Source organism: Eubalaena glacialis, chromosome 18 (genome assembly GCF_028564815.1).
Source record: "Eubalaena glacialis isolate mEubGla1 chromosome 18, mEubGla1.1.hap2.+ XY, whole genome shotgun sequence".
NCBI classification, from domain to species: Eukaryota; Metazoa; Chordata; class Mammalia; order Artiodactyla; family Balaenidae; genus Eubalaena; species Eubalaena glacialis.
In genome coordinates, this window is record NC_083733.1 from 54157058 (window position 1) to 54177475 (window position 20418).

The following is a 20418-nucleotide window of genomic DNA, read 5'->3' on the forward strand; positions in this document are numbered from 1 at the left end:
CACAGACCTCTCCGGTTGGCCCCACGGAGAGTCCTATTTTCGCATACACATCCCTCTTTAATGCGCCTGTCGTCCGTCCCCGCCCCGCTCCAGGCCCTGCCGCGACTTCCTCAGGACAAAGAGCCGAGAACCCCGCCCCGCTGGGGAGCGACTGGATCTCGGGCTCAGTCGACACATCCCACTCAAAGCAGCTCACTCACTGATGCCCCGCCCACTGGGGCTCGGCCGCGCCTGCGCACTCAGTGCGTGCAGCCTGCGCTCCCAACAAGCCCCGCGCGCGGCCCGTTAGGCCCCGGGGGCTGTGGACTTACCTGGGCTGTCGCGCGCTCTCTTCCACTGGGCATCACCGTGAGACGGGTTCGGCGCCCCAGGTGAGCAGTCCTGGCTCGGAGCATTTGTTCTGGCCATCGGTAGGAAAGGCGTTGCGGCCCGGCGATGAGGGAGAGGGAAGGGAAGCGCTGCAGCATCTCAGCCCCGAGTGGGCGTGAGAACCGCGAAGGTGTAACGGTGTGGTGTGTCTGTGGGCGTGACTGCACCGGGGTATGGCATCGGGACTATGTGCGGTTGTGAGGCAGGAACTAGTGGGTGATGGCGTTTGTGTGACTGAACGGGGTGCAGAGCCTCTTGTGTGACCGTCGGTTGCCGTGGACTGGGTGACTCCGACCCTAGCGTCACGGCTGAATCTTCTGCCAGCCGCAGAGAAATGGCCCCCAGTCAGATAACTGAGAGCCAGAGAAAAGACTCCCAGCAAAAAGACTCAGACCCGTCTTGGGATAAGAATGCTAGAACTGAACGTGCCCCCCAGGCTGGCTCCTGGGAGTATTCCCAGCGCACTACATCCTCCGGCGGGCGCGCGCGGACACACACGCACGGTTGCTCACACAGCTCCGCGCTTTCCACCTGCAGGTTTTGGAGCCACGGAATTCCCTCTCTGAAGTCCCAATTCCAGTCCCGCACAGCCGTGACCCTGGCTTTTCTCTAATACTGGGAAGAGTCAGTACTCTTCCTCTTGCTTACTCTGGGCGTGCGTGGGTGGTGGTTGGTGGGGACAGATGTGGGCGTGGCGTGCCGTAATTTAGCCGGCGTGGGAAGGGCTCCAAGAAAGGCCTATATTGTCTTAAGATTCCCTTCTTCCTCAGTCTTGTCAAACTAAGAAAAGGGCTCTGATGAGGAGGAGGAATGAATTGCTATTGCCCACTTCAAAGTCAAGTTCAAGACGAGTGGGTATTTCCTCTTGTTCTGTGAAATGCATTTTTATTTTTTAGGACCTGGGAACATTTGCTTCCTTCTGCTTAGTATGACCTGTCCATTAACTTGATATCTAGTTCCCCTCTCTAGTGCCTATATTGCATATATCCATGTGGCAGATACTTCCCCTTACTTCTGAGAGCTTTCTTTTTTTTTTAACTATGTGTAAAGGTCTTATAACAGTGCCTGATACTTCATAAGTACTTAATAAACATTAGCTATTTGTTGTTAAGTGGTGGTTTGGAGCAATTCCCCATCGGCCTCCAATAGATCAGGAAAAATGGAAATACCATGCTAATTGTGTTGAACATTTCCTAGTTTAAAAAAATGAGGTGCTCCAGGGAACTCTACTCAGTGCTCTGCGGTGACCTAAATGTGAAGGAAATCCAAAAAAGAGGGGATATGTGTATAGGTATAGCTGATTCACTTTGCTGTACAGTAGAAACTAACACAACATTGTAAAGCAACTATACTCCAATAAAACTTAAAAAAAAAAAATGAGGTGCTCAAATGGTTTGAATAGGAATTCTTAACTAGTGGTAATTTAAATCCATTTGGGGCTTTCACTTTACCAGAAACCCCTTGAGATTGTATGTAAAATTATAATAGTTGTTAATATGCCATTTTTCTGGGAAGGAAGTCCATAATTTAATGAGATTATCAAACATGACCCAAAAAGATTCAGATCCATTGGCCTAGAATCAAAGACTGTAATGTCTGAGAATGTTCTTTGAAATAAGAACTATATAAAATTAGTATCTATGGGAATTCCCTGGGGGTCCAGTGGTTAAGACTCCGCATTTTCACTGCCATGGGCCACTGGGTTCAGTCCCTGGTCAGGGAACTAAGATTCTGTAAGCTGCGTGGTGCAAACAAAAATAAATAAAATAAGGTAAGATAAGATAAAATGTGTCTAATAATAGGAAATTATTAAATAAATCACATTCCATCCATGTGATGCGATTTTATGCCGTTGGTATTGACTCATGGGAAGGAAAAGAAGTAAAATGATCAATTTTAAGCAATAGTTACAGTTTTGAACAAGATGACTCAAGACATTTTTAGTTATGTATGAATTCCTTTTAATAAACTAGGGATTTGTGTGACATTTTGCAAGGATATATCTAATATGAAAATTTAGTTATTGAGTGGAGAAAGGAGGAGATAAAGCATCTGTTGTATACCAAATACTGTTCTGTCTGCTTTGGTATACTCTTTCTAAATTTGGGAATGCTGTTTACCTTCATTGTGTTCAGTAACAGGAGAAGGATTGTGAAGATAGCTTATCGTTTTGATGAACAGTAAAAGAACAGTTATTTATTTCTGCCATACTAATTTGTGTGTGTGTGTGTGTGGAACCCTCTCAGTCACAGGCCTATGACTCACATTTCTCTAAACAACTGGAAGGTACTCCCTCTCCCAACTCTATTTCATTTATATGGAAATAGTAATTTAATTTTTGTTTCTGATGATAGAATTCATGCAGGTTTATTGTAAAAAGAAAAAAATACAGGAACCTAAGGAAGTTTTAAGAAGAAAATTTTAAATGCCCTTAGTCCCATCATCCAGAGTTAATGAATATTACAATTTTGATGTTTGTTTTTCCAAATATTTTTTTTGTGCACTTGTGTACGTATGTTTGGTTTGCAAAATAGAATCATAAAAATTGGTTATTTAAGGAGATAAAGACTCTCCAACACTTTGAAAAAGCAATCCAGTGCAGTCATAAGATTTATTATATTGTTATGCCTATGCAGGGTAAAGGGGAGTGCAATGGTTCCCCTCTAATTTGAAAAACTTTTCAAGAATTTACACTTCTTAGTTATGGAGATATTGATTTTTGTTAATTACTTTCTCAAGCCTAGTTCTAAAATTTATTGATGTTGTAAGAAAGACCAGTTGTGAAAATCTCAAAAAATTTACTGTTAAGAAAAAAGAGAAAGGGCATTCTAGTATTAAAATTATTAGAGGACTTCCCTGGTGGCTCAGTGGTTGAGAATCTGCCTGCCAGTGCAGGGGACACGGATTCGAGCCCTGGTCCGGGAGGACCCCACATGCCGCGGAGCAACTAGGCCCATGCGCCACAGCTGCTGAGCCTGCTCTCTAGAGCCCGCTAGCCACAACTACCAAGCCCGTGAGCCACAACTACTGAGCCTGCGTGCCACAACTACTGAAGCCCGCGCGCCTGGAGCCCATGCTCTGCAACATGAGAAGCCACCGCAATGAGAAGCCCGCGCACCGCAACGAAGAGTAGCCCCCGCTCACCGCAACTAGAGAAAGCCTGCATGTAGCAACGAAGACCCAATGAGGCCAAAAAATAAATAAATAAATGTTCCTAAAAAAAAAATTATTAGAGATGATTTATCAAAAATTTAAAATTTTTAATTAAAAATTATTAAAGATAATTTTTCTTTAATAAATAGAATGAAGGACATGTCATGTTTTTCATTTTATTCAGTGCTTATAATAAGCTGCTTTAAGTTCTTTATATGTATTATATTAACGATTCACAACAACCCTATAAGATACTGTTATTTTTTTGATGTGGTCCGTTTTTAAAGTCTTTATTGAATTTGTTACAGTATTGCTTCTGTTTTTATGTTTTCGTTTTTTGGCTTCCAGACATGTGGGATCTTAGCTCCCCGACCAGGAATCGAACCTGCACCCCCTGCATTGGGAGGTGAAGTCTTAACCACTGGACCACCAGGGAAGTCCCCTAGATACTGTTTTTTTTTAAAGAGATTGGAGTTTATTTATTTATTTATTTATTTATTTTTGGCTGTGTTGGGTCTTCGTTTCTGTGCGAGGGCTTTCTCCAGTTGCGGCAAGCGGGGGCCACTCTTCATTGCGGTGCGCGGGCCTCTCACTATCGCAGCCTCTCTTGTTGCGGAGCACAGGCTCCAGACGCGCAGGCTCAGTAGTTGTGGCTCACGGGCCCAGTCGCTCCGTGGCATGTGGGATCTTCCCAGACCAGGGCTCGAACCCGTGTCCCCTGCATTTGCAGGCAGATTCTCAACCACTGTGCCACTAGGGAAGCCCGATACTGTTATTATTCTCCAGTTTGTCTATGAGGGAACAGAGGCACTGAAAATTAGTAACGTGTCCAAAGCCTCCTAGCTGATAACTGTCAGAGCTTAGATTCACATCCTGGATCCTGACAGCAAAGCCTTTGTTTTTCATATGTGAGAGTCAGTCACCTCCCAACATTGTGCATATTCTTTTTAGTCTGCCTAGTGTACTTGGCAGTTTATCATGGATATCTTTCTTCATTAATTAATATGAACCAGTATCATCATTATTAATAATTGTATAATATGCCATCATACAGTGGAACATAATTTATTTAGCTTGTTGACTATTGTTAGGTATTCTTTTGGTTATAAATTATTCTTTGAAGAACTTCCTTGCATATACTTCTTTGTGTATACTTTTACAAATATTCCCTAAGGATAAATTCCTAGAATTGGAATTTCTAGGTTAAATTATCAGACATTTAAAAAGAACTCATATCATGCCAGATCCTGTGCTAGTGCTTGGGGAAAATACAGTAACTAAAATCCTTAAGTTGCTTTTTATCTATCAAAGTAGATAAACCTCTACAGGAGTAAGACTAAAATAAAGTCAATGAAGAAGTCTGATGGCATGGCTTGGGAGTTCCTGGAAAGGAGACATCATCTGATTATAGCAAGCACTATCAGGTTGTGACCAAATAGTACCAAACCCATCAGATTTCTGTGGAGGTCAATGGATTTTATGTAATAAGCTTTTTCTCACAGTTTATTTTTTCCTCATGATGTTGATGCAGGGCGAGACCAACAGAACAAAGACAATTCATTAGCTCTTTGGAGGGCATCGTGACTAAAATGACTAATTCAGAACCAAGATAAATTCATCAGTCAAAAAGTTATGAGAAGCAGCAGAAACTTAGAAATCATAGAGTTGGTTCAGATATTGGGAGCTGAAATAAATAAAAAAATAGCAGCTTTTTTCCTCCAAGTTCAAGGGATGACTGCTTTAAAAAATCCCTTTCACCTACTTGAAGAAAAACTTCCTGTTTATAAAATTTTAGAATATATATATATTTCAAGGGTATATATGGCCATATAAAATTATGAAGTAAATGTAAGCAAAAAGAAGAAAATTAAGATCACAATGTAGAAATAAGCAATCTTTGCAGATTTTTTTCTGTCGATGCCTGTTAGTACCTCTTTATGCCAATATATATGTATACTTTACAAATATAATTATAATATCCATTTCATTTTATTTTTCTAAAGACTGCATATCTTGAATATTTTGTATGTCTGTGTATTTTCTAAAGCTTAAACTTATATAATATTTTACATCAACTATGCCTCAATCGAAAAAATTATTTTAATAATAAAGGTTAGCATTTAGTGATTACTTTGCACATACATGAATATATAAATACATATAGGTGTTTTTACCTGCCATGACAGTATCACAGTACTCACAACTGTTGTTACCTGCATTCTTCACTCAGCAACATGTAGTAAACATATTTCCATCTTTCCTATTAAAGATCTACATCATAATTTTTATTTTTTTATTTTTATTTATTAAAATTTTTTTAAAAAATTTTATTTATTTTATATTGGCTGCTTTGGGTCTTTGTTGCTGCACGTGGGTTTTTCTCTGGTTGTGGCGAGTGGGGGCTACTCTTCATTGTGGTGCGCAGGCTTCTCATTGCGGGGGCTTCCCTTGTTGTGGCTCGCGGGCTCTAGGCATGCAGGCTCAGTAGTTGTGGCGCATGGGCTTAGTTGCTCTGGGGCATGTGGGATCTTCCCGGACCAGGGCTTGAACCCGTATCCCCTGCATTGGCAGGCGGATTCTTAACCACTGCGCCACCAGGGAAGCCCTACATCATAATTTTTAAATGGAAAGTTTTTTCACTCTATGGATGCTTTATAATTTATTAAATCTATTCCTACTGAAGGATGCTTCAGTTCTGGAAAGCTTTTTTCCCCTAGGAATAATGTCTGTCAGCACACTTTTACATTTTTGTCCATATATACAATTATTTAATATTTTCTTTAATCCCATAAGTTAGAATTTCTGCATCAAAGGGTTTTCATGGTTTAAATGCTGCTTGTACCTACTTTAAATTTTGTGCAGTCTACAGGTTAGAATGTTCATATCCTTACAAACTTGCTAATATAGGCATCAGTACTCTTAAAATGAGGTTTAATATCTTTAGGTAATTTGATGTGCTATTTCTATTTTTTAGTGAGTCATACCTGCTCATGTTTCTCTCACTGGGACAAGAGATTCTGGGTTTCAGGGGCAAGAGCTAGAGGTGAAAGAGAGCTGACTTTGTGGTTACAAAAATAAGGATTCCAAATGCAGCTTTGCTACTTATTAACTGAATTTCTGCAAGTGATTTCACTTCTTTTAGTGTGAATTTTCTGATCCATTGCATAGATAGGATAATTACAATACTACATAGCAATCCTGCAGATACAATTAACATATAAAATACCTATCATATAAAAGTCGTTTTTTTCTCTTCTTTTTTTTAATTGATGTATAATTGACATAGAACACTGTTTTAGTTTCAAGTGTACAACATAATGATTTGATATTTGTATATATTGCAAAATGATCACAGTAAGTCTAGTTAACATCTGTGGACATACATAGTTACAATTTTTTTTCTTGTGATAAGAACTACTCTCTTAGCAACTTTCAAATATGCAATACTATATTATATATATATATATTAACTATATCACCATACTATACATTACAACCCATGACATTAATTTTAAAACTAGAAGTTTGTCCCTTTGCCCCCCCTTCAACCATATCACCCTCTCCACCCCTCCCATCCCCCCACCTCTGGAAGCTACTAATCTGTTCTTTGTATCTGTGAGCTTGGTTAGAGCTTGTTTGTTTGTGTTTTTTAGATTTTACATATAAGCAAGATTATACAGTATTTGTCTTTCTCTGTCTGACTTATTCCGCTTAGCATGATGCACTCAAAGTCCGTCTGTGTTGTTGAAAATGGCAAAATTTTATTCTTTTTATGGCTGAATAATATTCCTGTGTGTGTGTGTGTTTCACATTTTCTTTATCCATTAATCCATCGATGGACATTTAGGTTGTTTCCATAATTTGGCTGTTGTAAATAATGTTGCAGTGAACATGGGGGTGCATAAATCTTTTCAAATTAGTGTTTTCATTTTCTTCAGAAAATACCTAGTAGTGCAATTGCTGGATCATATGGTAGGTCTATTTTTAATTTTTTGAGAAACCTCCATACTGTTTTCCATAATGGCTGTACCAATTTACATTCCTGCCAACAGTGCACAAAGGTTCCCTACTCTCCACATTCTTGCCAACATTTGTTATTTCTTTTTTTTTATAATAGCCATTCTAACAGGTGTATGATGATATCTCATTGTGGTTTTGGTTTGCATTTCCCTGACAATTAGTGATGTTGAGCATCTTTTCATGTACCTGTTGGCCATCTCTTATGACTTCTTTGGAAAAATGTCTATTTAGATCTGCCCATTTTTTAATCAAGGTTTTTGTTTTTTGCTATTGTATGGGTTCTTTATATATTTTGGAATTGATCCCTTATCAGATATATGATTTGCAAATATTTTCTCCTATTCAGTAGGTTGCCTTTTCATTTTGTTGATGATTTCTTTGCTGTGCAGAAGCTTTTTAGTTTGATGTAGTCCCACTTGTTTATTTTTGCTTTTGTTGCCTTTACTTTTGGTGTCAAAAAATCATCACCAAGACCTATGTCTAGGCACTTACCTCCTGTGTTTTCTTCTAGGAGTTTTACGGTTTCAGGTCTTAAACATTCAAGTCTTTAATCCATTTTGAGTTCATTTTTGTGTATGGTATGAAATAGTGGTCCAATTTCATTCTTTTGCTTGTGGCTGTCTGGTTTTCCCAACACCATTTATTGAGGAGACTGTCCTTTTCCCACTGTATATTCTTGGCTCCTTTTTGTAAATTAATTGATCATGTACACATGGATTTTATTTCTGGGCTCTCTATTCTGTTCCATTGACCTATATAGCTGTTTTTTTTTGGGGGGGGTCGATATCATATTGTTTTGATTACTGTAGCTTTGTAATATATTTAGAAATCAGGAAGCATGATACCTCCAGCTTTTTTCTTCTTTCTCAAGATTGCTTTGGCTATTTGGGGCCTTTTGTGGTTCCATACAACTTTTAGGGTTGTTTGTTCTAGTTCCGTGGAATATTCCAGTGGAATTTTGATAGAGATTGCATTTAATCTGTAGATTGCTCTGGGCAGTATGGACATTTTAACAATATTAATTCTTCTAATTTATGAACATGGAATATCTTTCTATTTATTTGTGTCATCTTCAGTTTCTTTCATCAGTGTCTTCTAGTTTTCAGTGTGCAGGTCTATTTAACCTCCTTGGTTAAATATATTCCTAGTTATTTTATTCTTTTGATGCAATTATAAATGGAATTGTTTTCTTAATTTCTCTTTCTTATAATTCATTATTAGTAGATGTAAATGCAACTGATTTTTATAAATTGATTTTGTATCCTGCAACTTTACTGAATTCTTTTATTCTAACAGTTTTTCTGTGGGGTCCTTAGGATTTTCTATATATAATATCATGTCTGCAAATAGAGATAGTTTTACTTCTTCCTTTCCAGTTTGGATGCCTTTTGTTTCATTTTCTTGTGGAAAGTCTTGACAAATAGATATGTGTTATTGTCTAACTGCTGAGAACATGAATCCACACCTCTTCAGCCTAAGTTGTAAGAAGCAGAATGACAAATGAAGTCATCCAGGAAAGCAATGTGGATGATTCTGATTGAAAATAGTGATGAGCCCAGAGGATTCTGGAAGTTATTGTTCTGACTGCAGGCAGGCAGGGCTGCCAGTGTAGTAATTTCTCAGTGGTAATGGCTGCTAGCATTAGTCCTATGAATTTCTCTCTTTGTATCTGTTTAATTTAAGCAGGCTTGTGAGGTTTTGAAAGAGATTCTGGTTTAGATGATGTGGTCCCTTATCAGCCCTGAAATTTATAAGTAGGGATTAGATTTGTCCATACTTCCTCAAATTTCCGTGTGTGTGTGTGTGTGTGTGTGTGTGTGTGTGTGTGTGTGGTGGGGAGGTCCAGGGAGGGGAAAGAATATATTAAACTGAGTCATTTTGAGAGTTCTGAGGCCTATCTCATGGCCCCCTTTTTCTCCCCCTAGCTCTGGCCTCTGTGAACTGTGCTTCTCCAGGCAAGTAAACCCCAAGGAGGACTGACCAGTTCTTGAATTTCTAAACCATGGCCCATGTAAGTTGCTGTTTCTTTCACCTTCTGGAAGTTAAGGTCCTATAAACTTTTCTTTATCCTGAAACTTTTTACTTATCAGAGCCCCATCTAAGGACCCATTTCCTCCAGATCCAGTGAGAGATGAGGCCAAATAAATAGTACAATGCCCTTCTTGTGAGTCCTCTTTTTTCCAGTCATTGTTCATGTATTCATTGAACAAATCGTTCAGCATCTCTTATATGTGCTCAGTCTTCTGCTAAAAGCTGCAGTGGAGCAGAAATGAAATCCCTTTAGGGAGACGTTTCACCATCTCTTTTGAGTAGTTGAGAGAGTATGGGCCCATTTGACTGCTCATGGGAAAACGCTAAATTTTTCCAAACTTGAGTTTTCCAAGTAGGTGAGATTTGCTGTTGGTTGACCTCAGCCTCAGTACATGGTGAGATCTCATGTTTTATGAGGCTTTTGGGACTAGGTAGGATTATGGTTGGGTCTTGCATGCAGAGAGTTCAAGTGTCTTCTCTGGAAATCCCTAAGAGTTGTATACCATTTATATTGGAACAGGATGAGCTAGTCTAGAATGACATCTTTGTGATTCTGGATCACCAGTATCCAGAATCTACATCAGTATCCTCTAACTCAGGAACAAGGAATGCATACAGTGAGGGATGGAAAATGATAGATAAGAAGATCATGCAGATATCTATTGCATAGACTATTATACAACCAATTTTTAAAATTTCATTAAAGAATTTGTCATAAATGGGGAAATGCTTATGATATGATCTGATTCAATGATGAACTTGGAAGAAATTTTTAATTGTATTTGGATCCTTTTCCAACATAGAGATATCATAGGAAAACTTTTTTAACAAAATCTGTTCTTTAAGGGGAAAGGGTAGAACACATTTTTTGAGAATTTGTGAGGGAGACATATAACAGGCAGAAGACTTATACACAGTATTTCATTTAATTAGAAAACTGAGGGACTTCCCTGGTGGTCCAATGGGTAAGACTCCACGCTCCCAGTGCAAGGGGCCCGGGTTTGCTCCCTGGTCAGGGAACTAGGTCCCGCATGCATGCCGCAACTAAGAGTCCGCATGCTGCAACTAAGAAGTCTGCATACTGCAACTAAAGATCCCGCATGCTGCAACTAAGACCTGGCACAGCATAAATAAATACATACATACATACTGATTATTTTTTTTCCCAGATGTGTTTGGATAGTTAAGATATGCTAGAGTATACAAGAGGCTGTATCTGTAACAACAGGATCCTTCAGGAACATATAGGCATCCTGCTTTAAGCACACTCATTTCCTAACTACTGTGTTACAGGCTTCCAGCCCAAGCCTGTTTGCTTGCTCTATGATCCATTTCCTGCAGTATCTCTTCCATTTTTTTCTCTTTCCATCTTAAAACAAATTTTCTTTAATTTCAGTTGTATGGTTTGTCATTTCAGGGATCAGTGATGTTCAGTGATGTGTCCATAGATTTCTCTCAGGAGGAGTGGGACTACCTGGACTTGGAACAGAGGGATTTGTATAGAGATGTAATGTTGGAGAACTACAGCAACTTGGTCTCATTGGGTAAGGTTATCTGCCTCCAGAAATTTAGACTCTGTTCTCTGCAAAATTAGCTTTCTTCTCTGGAAATTTCAGGAATATCTTTCAAGAAACTATCTAAATTTCTGCTCCCTGTTCTCAAGGGAATGGTTTGAGCTTTTTTTGTTTGGAAGTGAACACCTTCACTAAGCATATTCATCTTTCCCATCCTTATGTGGCCTTCAGGCCTTCCTTAATGATGAAAGGACTGGGTTTGAAATCTGGGTGATTTACAACCTTACCAGTGTCAAAGAAAGCAGGCTTCACTTTGTATCTGAACTCAGAATTGCTATAGGTGTTTTGTTGTTTGTTGGTATACCTATAAGGAAAATAGCTAGACCTTATATCTTGGTTTTTCTCTGACTCTCAGATGAACACATAATTTTTTTAGTGGTAAGTTGTATCAACCGGATTTATTTACAGTTCAAGAGAACTCATGTCTTATATTAATAAACAAACATATTCACTCCAACCTACTTTTATGATTAAAAGTTAAAAATCCAAGAACTTTGCATGTAACATTGTATGAATATCCTAAGAAAAAACAGTAAATGCCTCAGGAAACTTCTTATTTTCCTCTCATTAAAATAGCAATTATATGATACAGCCACTGTGGAGAACAGTATGGAGGTTCCTTAAAAAACTAAAAGTAGAACTACCATACAACCCAGCAATCCCACTACTGGGCATATACCCTGAGAAAACCATAATTCAAAAAGAGTCACGCACCACAATGTTCATTGCAGCACTATTTACAATAGCCAGGACATGGAAGCAACCTAAGTGTCCATCGACAGATGAATGGATAAAGAAGATGTGGCACATATATACAATGGAATATTACTCAGCCATAAAAAGAAATGAAATTGAGTTATTTGTATTGAAGTGGATGGACCTAGAGTCTGTCATACAGAGTGAAGTAAGTCAGAAAGAGAAAAACAAATACCGTATGCTAACACATATATATGGAATCTAAAAAAAAAAAAATAGAAAAGGTTCTGATGAACCCAGGGGCAGGACAGGAATAAAGATGCAGACGTAGAGAATGGACTTGAGGACACAGGGAGGGGGAAGGGTAAGCTGGGACGAAGTGAGAGAGGAGCATTGACATATGACACTACCAAATGTAAAATAGATAGCTAGTGGGAAGCAGCTGCATAGCACAGGGAGATCAGCTCGGTGCTTTGTGACCACCTAGAGGGGTGGGATAGGGAGGGGTGGGATAGGGAGGGTGGGAGGGAGATGCAAGAGGGAGGGGATATGGGGATATAAGTATACATATAGCTGATTCACTTTGTTATACAGCAGAAACTAACACAACAATGTAAAACAATTATACTCCAATAAAGATGTTAAAAAAAATAACAATTATAGTAAATAATAGCTAATAAAATATATGTAGCACTTAGTGTATATTCTAGGCAATGTTTAGGTATGGATATATATTAATATAACCTGCACAACAATCATGTATGATAGGTACTATAATTATCCCTATTTTATAGGTGAGGAAGATAAAGCATAGTGGTAACTTGTCCAAGGTCGCACTACTGGGTTATGGCAAAGGCAAAATTTGAACCCAGATGTCTATCAACCACTGTTGCTCTCAAGAAAAGGAGTACTTGTGTGAATATAAATGAAAATAAGACCTTTTCCCTCCCTCTGCAATCTCCATTTCTTATGTAATATTAACATGATGTTTTTTAATCATCTCACTTTTCTTTGTTCTGAAGGCTTTATCAATTACCATTTGACCTATAGTTTATTAAAAATTTAACCAAGACTGAATCAAAGTAATTTTGAATTTATTTTTTATTTCCATGTTACCTTACATTTCTTTTCTTCTGTCCAGGATGCTTCGTTTCTAAACCAGATGTGATTTCCTTATTGGAGCAAGGAAAAGAGCCCTGGAAAGTAGTGAGGAAAGGAAGAAGACGATATCCAGGTAAGTGAGGGCTAATAGGATAGGGGAAACCATCACCAGAGAAAACTGCCCTGCTAGTTAGGGAAGAGGCACACCCTTCTGATGTTGTTTAGAAAGCCCACTTTGAAAGACCATGGCCTAAGGAGAAAAGGTCTGAGACCCTGGGAGCAAATTAAGGACTTAGCTGGGGTTACTAATAGTACTACTGTATCCTATTTACCACTCTCCTTTTTTTATTGTTGTTGTTCTCTCTAATTTTCCTCCCCTTTGAAGGGGGCATGAGGTATGGAAAGGTGCTCTCTGTTCCCAATATTATTCTATCTATATTTTGATTTCTTCTTTTGCATGTATAGATAGATAGGCAGACAGACAGATAGATCGATCAACCAACTGGGCTCTGAGCCAGGCACTATGCTGGACACCATCAATACAGTGGTAAATAAAACCACTAGAATCCCTGTCCCTATGAGGATTTACCCTGATTTACAGAAACATAGTAACTGTAAGTAAATAGAAAATATGTTAGGTAATAAGGGAGTACTATGAATAAAGGTAAGCACAGTATGGGAATAGAGAATGGTATGGGATGGGAAGGCTGTTTTAGTTATGGTCAGGAAAGCCTTTCTTCCCTAACTTTTCTCATAAAATTTAAAATGGGAAATAGAAGACTATGGAGATGAGTGTGCTTGATGTGGTAATAATATCATACGTTTTATCAGCAACTGAAGTTTCATGTGAATTACTCTAGAAGATAGATCCTTAGTTTACAGAATATCATTTTTATTTACCTTTTTCCATGTATGTGTATATCTACCTTCATGTCAGGAAGAAACGTGAATGTAATAGACTATAGGGAAAATGATCCCTTGGTTTAGCTTCTACCTCTGTGCTATTTTCATCTCTCTTTGGACCTTTTGTTAAAAGAAGATCCTTAAAATTCTTGATATAGAGATATATGTTGTCACTTTATATTTTGCTCTGTGTTATATTCAGGTCTGACAGAGGAGGCTCATTTTAGGCTAAAAGTTCTTTTGTAACACCAGGGCCATTTCAGTGCCCATACTGTTTATAAGGTTATATCTTCTGATTCACTTTCTACCAAAGGAAAGAAAAATACGCTGTTTTTCCCAATCCTAACTTATTTTCTATCATCTGATTAAATGATATTTACAACTGTTAATACTACAAAAATAATGAAATACAGTGGTTCCAAGTGAATAAGATAATATCAGTTTAGTCAGGAAATATTTAGCCAAAATAACAACTGTTGATTCAAAGTTAGACATCTTAAACAAGGTCATTATTTTTTTCCTTTCCTTTTCTTTCTTTGTTTCTTTCTTCCTTTTAGTAAGTTTTATTGAAGTATAAATGCATATAGAAAAGTGGACAAATGAAGGAAGGTTTTTTTGAGGAGATGGTATTTGAGGAGAGATGTGAAGTAAGGGCTCAAGCCATTTGACTCTAGAGGAAGAGCATTCTGAGCAGATAGAAAAGGCCTAAGGAAGAAGTTAGCTTTGCATGTTTGAAAGCCATTATGGCTAGAACATGGGGGAGAGGAAGGGAAAGTAATAAGAGATGAGATCAGAGTTAGTCAAGGGCCATATAATATAATCATTAAGAGAAATTGGAAGCTATAGTCTGCTTTCTGTTTTAAAATGATCCCTCTGGTCAAGTGCAAAAGTAGGAAGGACCAGTGTGGAAGCAGTTTCAGTTCAGACTGGAAGTAATGGTGGTTTGGATAAAGATGGCAGCAGTAGGAGGTAGTAAGAAGCTGTTAGACTCAGGTTATGTATGAAGGTAGTGCCAAAAGAACATGCTGATGGACTTATAAATGCAGTAAGTAAGAAAGACATATCAAAAGAGGAGATAAGGGTGTTAGCTTGAACAGCTAGGTGAATGGAAGCACAATTTACTGAGGTAGGGAAGATAGGAAGAGCAGGATAGCAGGTAGACGTTGAGAGTTTCTGTTTTGGATATTTTAAGTTTGAATTGTCTTTTATTTTTCCAGTTTTAGATGTTGAGTAGGCAGCTGAATATGTATATACACATGGAGCTCAGGGAGAGGTTACAGCCTGATGTCCATCTGGGTGTCTTCACTTTATGGTTAAAATTGAAATCTATGGGTCTGAATGTGTTCATCTAAGGAACACATGCAGGTAGAAGAAAGCAGATAAAGAGAAGAGGCCTAAAGACTGATTCATGGGGTACTCCCCTATTCAGACGTTAGAAAGAGGGGGCCGCAAAGGACATGCAGAAGGAGCAGCCACTGATAAAAACAAAAGAAAATGTTTCAAAATGGACGGAGTAGAGAATGAGGACTGAGAATTGACCCCAGATTCTGGCAAGATGGAGAATGCTGGTGACCTTGTCAAGAGTGATTTTAGTGGAGTCAGGGTGAAAACCTGATTGGAGTGACTTAATAAGAGTAGGTAAGGCAGTCATGAGATGGGTGTAAGACAACTCTGGAAGAAGTATGTATGAAGGGAAGCTGGGAGATAGAGTTGGTAGTTACACTGGGGATTTGGGTTATAAGCAGTGTAGTTTATGGTATGCAATAATAGACCATGTTTGTGTGCCCATGGGACTGATTCTGTAGGTGGGGGAAATTGATGCAGTAGAGAGGGCATAAATTTGGAAACAGTGTCTTTGAGGTGGGGGTGGAGGAAGGGGTTAGGATCCAGGGAACAAGAGAGAATTAAAGGGAAAACAATGTAGTTATGAATGCAAGTAAGTTGGTCTGGGTAGTGGCGAGAGGACAGCATATTCTTCTATTGTTATTTCCTCAGTGAAATCAGAAAGATGATCATGAATAGAATGAGGATTATTCAATGGTAGCATTCACTATGGCCTTATGCAGGATGTGACTAAAATTGATAACTTCAGAAGTACAGTTCCTTGGATGTTAGGTTTTATTATTTTCAGATCTTTGTACTCTGTCCACAGTGTTGAAATGCAAATAGGATTACCTTGGAACCAAATCTTCTATATCCAATTTTTTTTGTATCAACAAAGCAAGGTGGTTAATAATAAAATGCCTAAACAGACGAAGTAGTAAGTTCAGGTAATTTATGTGACATTTTCCATTTAATTAAAGCTGGTTCTCTGAAACGGGGGAATCACATTTGTGATTTTTTATATTTATATATTTTTAACTGATCAAAGAAAGGGCTTATATTTTTCTATATTCTCATCAGCATTGTGTAATAGAATAGAAATCCTTTGGTCCAACAGAATTGGGACTGGTATTTGGTTTGTTTATTCATAAAAATGGGTTAGATATTTTATGTACATACCATAAAAGTAATATTTTTACTCTCAACATTAAAATGTAGCTCTTTGTCAATACTTTTGACATGTGTCTAAGGCTTTCTTTCCATTGTGTCTCTTATTTAATTTTTCATCCAAACCACACATACAATTTATAGTCTATTACTATTTCTAGTTAAAAATTTTTTAAGTAGAACAAGAACCAAATTTGCAACAAGTACAGAACACTTCTTGATTATTATGTTTTCCCCATCTTTTACTGTTGTCCCTCCCACACTTAGTTTTTGTTAGCCATATTTTGTTCTTGTTTTTTTTTTTTTCTGGCTGTGCTATGTGGCATGCAGGATCTTAGTTCCCCAACCAGAGCTTAAATCTGTACCCCCTGCATTGTGAGCACAGAGTCTTAACCACTGGACCACCAGAGATGTCCCTGTTAGCCATGATTTTTAACAATGTATTTATGACCAGTTTTTCCAAAGTGTTCAATTTCATTTTCATAGAACCAACCTCTTCTCATAGTTACTTATAAGTTTACATATTGTTTAATTAAATTGGGTACTTTCAGGAAAATGTGAAACTGGCCTAAACTTGTTTGGAACAAACAGAGTTAACTCTTGTGAGATAGGAGTGCTTTGTCAACTGGGCCTGTGGAGGTGACCATATCCCCTGGACGTGACCAGCCACTGGCCTGTCTCTCATGCCCTAGCCCGCATATCTGTTGCCTATTCTGCAGGCAGACAACAGAAGTTGCTATCTGGCCCAGGGGTGATAATCTGCAGGATTCGATATACCTGGCTACTTTGAATACAGAATTTACCCTGTTGTTTGCTATTGTCTCCATACCTGCTCAGCTTCTCAGCATGAACACCCTTGATAGACCGCTGTCCCCTTGTGCAGAGTAATCTCCCTCTTGTGATTTCGTGTGTGATATCTTTAGAAAATCTAATGCCGGATGCTTCATGAGTGTTTCAGTGTTTTCTTCATAAAGGTTATATATATATTTTAAGTTTACTATTGAAACTGTTGTGACTGGAATCTTTTTTTTCCTCCATCATATTTTATTATTAAATATATGTATAAAGGCTATTAGTTTTTTTTATATCCTCCTACCTTATTAAATTCTGTTATCATTTATATTATTTAAACCTCTTAAGTTTTCCAATTATGAATTATCATCTGAAAATACAGTTTTATCTCTTCTTTTAAATTCTTAAGACTACCACTCATTTTTTTCTGATATTTAAGTGTCTTGACTAATAACTCCAAAGCTGTCTTTTTGTTAAGGTAATATATATTTTATCATTTTAGGGAGGTAATTATTCCTCCTTTATTGTGCTTTTTTTAAAAATCAGGAATGTTTCCCTTTTTTAGTTGCCTTTTTAGCGTCTATGGAGTTGATCATGTGAATTAAAAAAAAAATATTGGGACTTCCCTGGTGGTGCAGTGGTTAAGACTCCACGCTCCCAATGCAGGGGGCCCAGGTTTGATTCCTGGTTAGGGAACTAGATTCCGCATGCATGCCACAACTAAGAGTTCACATGCCTCAAGTAAGGAGCCAGTGAGCCACAACTAAGACCCGGCACAGCCAAATAAATAAATATTTTAAAAAATATATTTATTTGGCTGTGCCGGGTCTTAGTTGCGGCATGCGGGATCTTCGTTGACACGTGCAGGATCTTTAGTTGTGGCATGTGGCATCTAGTTCCTTGACCAGGGATAGAACCCGGGCCCCCTGCATAGGAAGCGCAGAGTCTTAGCCACTGGACCACCAGGGAAGTCCCCGATCATGTGATTTTTATTTTTCCCTTTCCTCAGCTGTATTAAATGTGTTGAATTATCTTAATAGATTTCCCCATACTGGACCTCTTTAACATTCTTTGAATAAACGACTCTGGGTCTTTTGACACACTGTTTTATTAGATGCTTAGAATTTTTACATCAGTTTTCAGAAAACTGGTGTGTAGTTTTCTTTTTATGAACAGGATTTAGTATGATAATATTATATCATGAAAATAGTTTGGAAGTCCTCCTTCTTCTTAGTTCTCAGTCTAAACAGAATTTGTATGGCCTGTTCTTTAAAGCTTTAGTAACCTTTTTAAAGCTTTTTCCTTGAAGAAGGAGATGGTAAGTCTGACTACAATCTCTGTTTGCTTTATGGAAATTAATCTGTTGAAACATTGTATCTCTTTTGTGGTCAGTTTTGGTAAACTATATTTTCTTAGAAAATTATTCATTTTAGCTGTGTTTTAAAACTTATTGGCAAAGTAATCTTTCTTCCAACTATGTTCTGTATTTAATCATTATTTTCACTTTGCCATTTTTTAATTTCTATGTCTGTGCGTTCTTGCTGTTTTTATTATATTAACTAATGGTTATCTGTTTTGCTGATTCATTTATAAAAAAAGAATCTGGTTTTACTTTGTGTGTTAGTTCTTTTTTTCTGTTTTCTAACTATTCTAATTCTGCTTTTATATAGTTAATTTCTTTTTTCTGCTTTGCTTCAGTTTGCTTTTCTAATATTTTTGAGTGGGATTTTTAGTTAATTTTTTCTTTCATTTTTTTGCTGTATGTATTAAGATTTTTTTAAAAATAAATTTATTTATTTATTTATTTATTTTTGGCTGCTTTGGGTCTTCATTGCTGTGTGCAGGCTTTCTCTAGTTGCGGTGAGCGGGGGCTACTCTTCGTTGCGGTGCACAGGCTTCTCATTGCAGTGGCTTCTCTTGTTGCAGAGCATGGGCTCTAGGCGTGCGGGCTTCAGTAGTTGTGGCTCTCAGGCTCCAGAGTGCAGGCTCAGTAGTTGTGGCTCATGGGCTTAGTTGCTCTGTGGCATGTGGGATCTTCCCGGACCAGGGATCGATCCCATGTCCCCTGCATTGGCAGGTGGATTCTTAACCACTGCACCACCAGGGAAGTCCCATGTATTTAAGTTTTTGAATTTTCTTCTAAGCACTGTGGTTACAGTTTTACAGGTAATTTAATGTAGGTTTTTTTTTTTATTGTTACTATTGTTTTCTTTAAACAAATACCATTTGGGATCTTATTTCTCTATTGATCTAAGAGTTATTTAAGATAGACTTCTAAAATTCCAAGTGGATTTACTTTTTTGTTGTTATTATTAATTCCCAGTTTTAGTAGAAACTATATGATTTCAGTTTTCTTATACAGACTATATTATAATACTTGAAAGCATCATCATTTTTCTCTCTCATACACAGCTCATTCAGCACTTAAATTCCCCTCTGGCTATTTCTCCTCCTGGCTTACCATCCTCTGGTTTACATCTATCATGACCTTTGTTAGCAAGTTCTTCACACTCAAGTTACTACAAAACCCTTTGACCCTATTAGTGAGTTACTTACAAATTACGTCTTTTTTTTTTGCTAAGGATTTCATAAACTTCAGTAAGGTATAAACATGTTTTCCTGTCTGAAAGTCACATTTCTAGGAAATAAGGAATGGTCTTGCCTCTGAGGGGATGGAAGGGAGGAGACCAGAATAAGGGGATGAAGGAACAAAATCCACTGAGCATTTGCAAAATGGTTGAGTAATAGAATAAGCTTAAAGGGAGCTTAAGTACATAGAGTTTCTCAGTGTCTTTGTTGTGATTTGGAGACAAAGAAAGAGCAACCCATAGCTATGTGAAGGAGGGAATGGCAATGTAGAGAATACTGCATAAATAAGGGTATAAGCAATGGAAGGATGTACAGGAAAATACAACCACCATTTTTCATTTATATAGTCAGCTGGGCTAGCTTGAATGAATAAAGAAAATATTTAATCATTGTAGTAAGATGTGAGAGGTTAGAGGCAGAGAAATATATTCAGAATAAGTACATAAATATAGGAATTAAATGAGTGAACTCTATTTTGTGCTCTGGATTTATTATTTAATGGAGAGTAAAGCAGGGATTGTTTCTGCCCTTAATGAGGTTTAGGGGTAAGAAAATAAGCAGAATAACAATTGGAAAAATTAATAAATAGATAATTTCAACATAGATCTATGTTGTATATGAATATGTATAACAACAATGCAGATATACAGTTAACCCTTGAACAACACAGGGTTTAGGGTGTTGACCCCCCAGCGTACGC

The 20418-nt window shown here is 37.8% G+C and overlaps 1 protein-coding gene across 1 annotated transcript in view; it reads left to right on the forward strand.

Annotated features, from left to right (window-relative positions):
- The first annotated feature begins 272 nt into the window (after nt 1-272).
- Nucleotides 273-20418, forward strand: part of LOC133077663 (uncharacterized) — a 76405-nt gene continuing 56259 nt past the window's right edge. Inside the window, exons 1-4 of the mRNA XM_061172448.1 lie at nt 273-371; nt 9468-9553; nt 10991-11117; nt 12985-13077. Coding sequence (XP_061028431.1) covers nt 9545-9553; nt 10991-11117; nt 12985-13077 — 229 coding nt within the window. The 5' untranslated portion in view covers nt 273-371; nt 9468-9544. The remainder of the gene's footprint in view (nt 372-9467; nt 9554-10990; nt 11118-12984; nt 13078-20418) is intronic.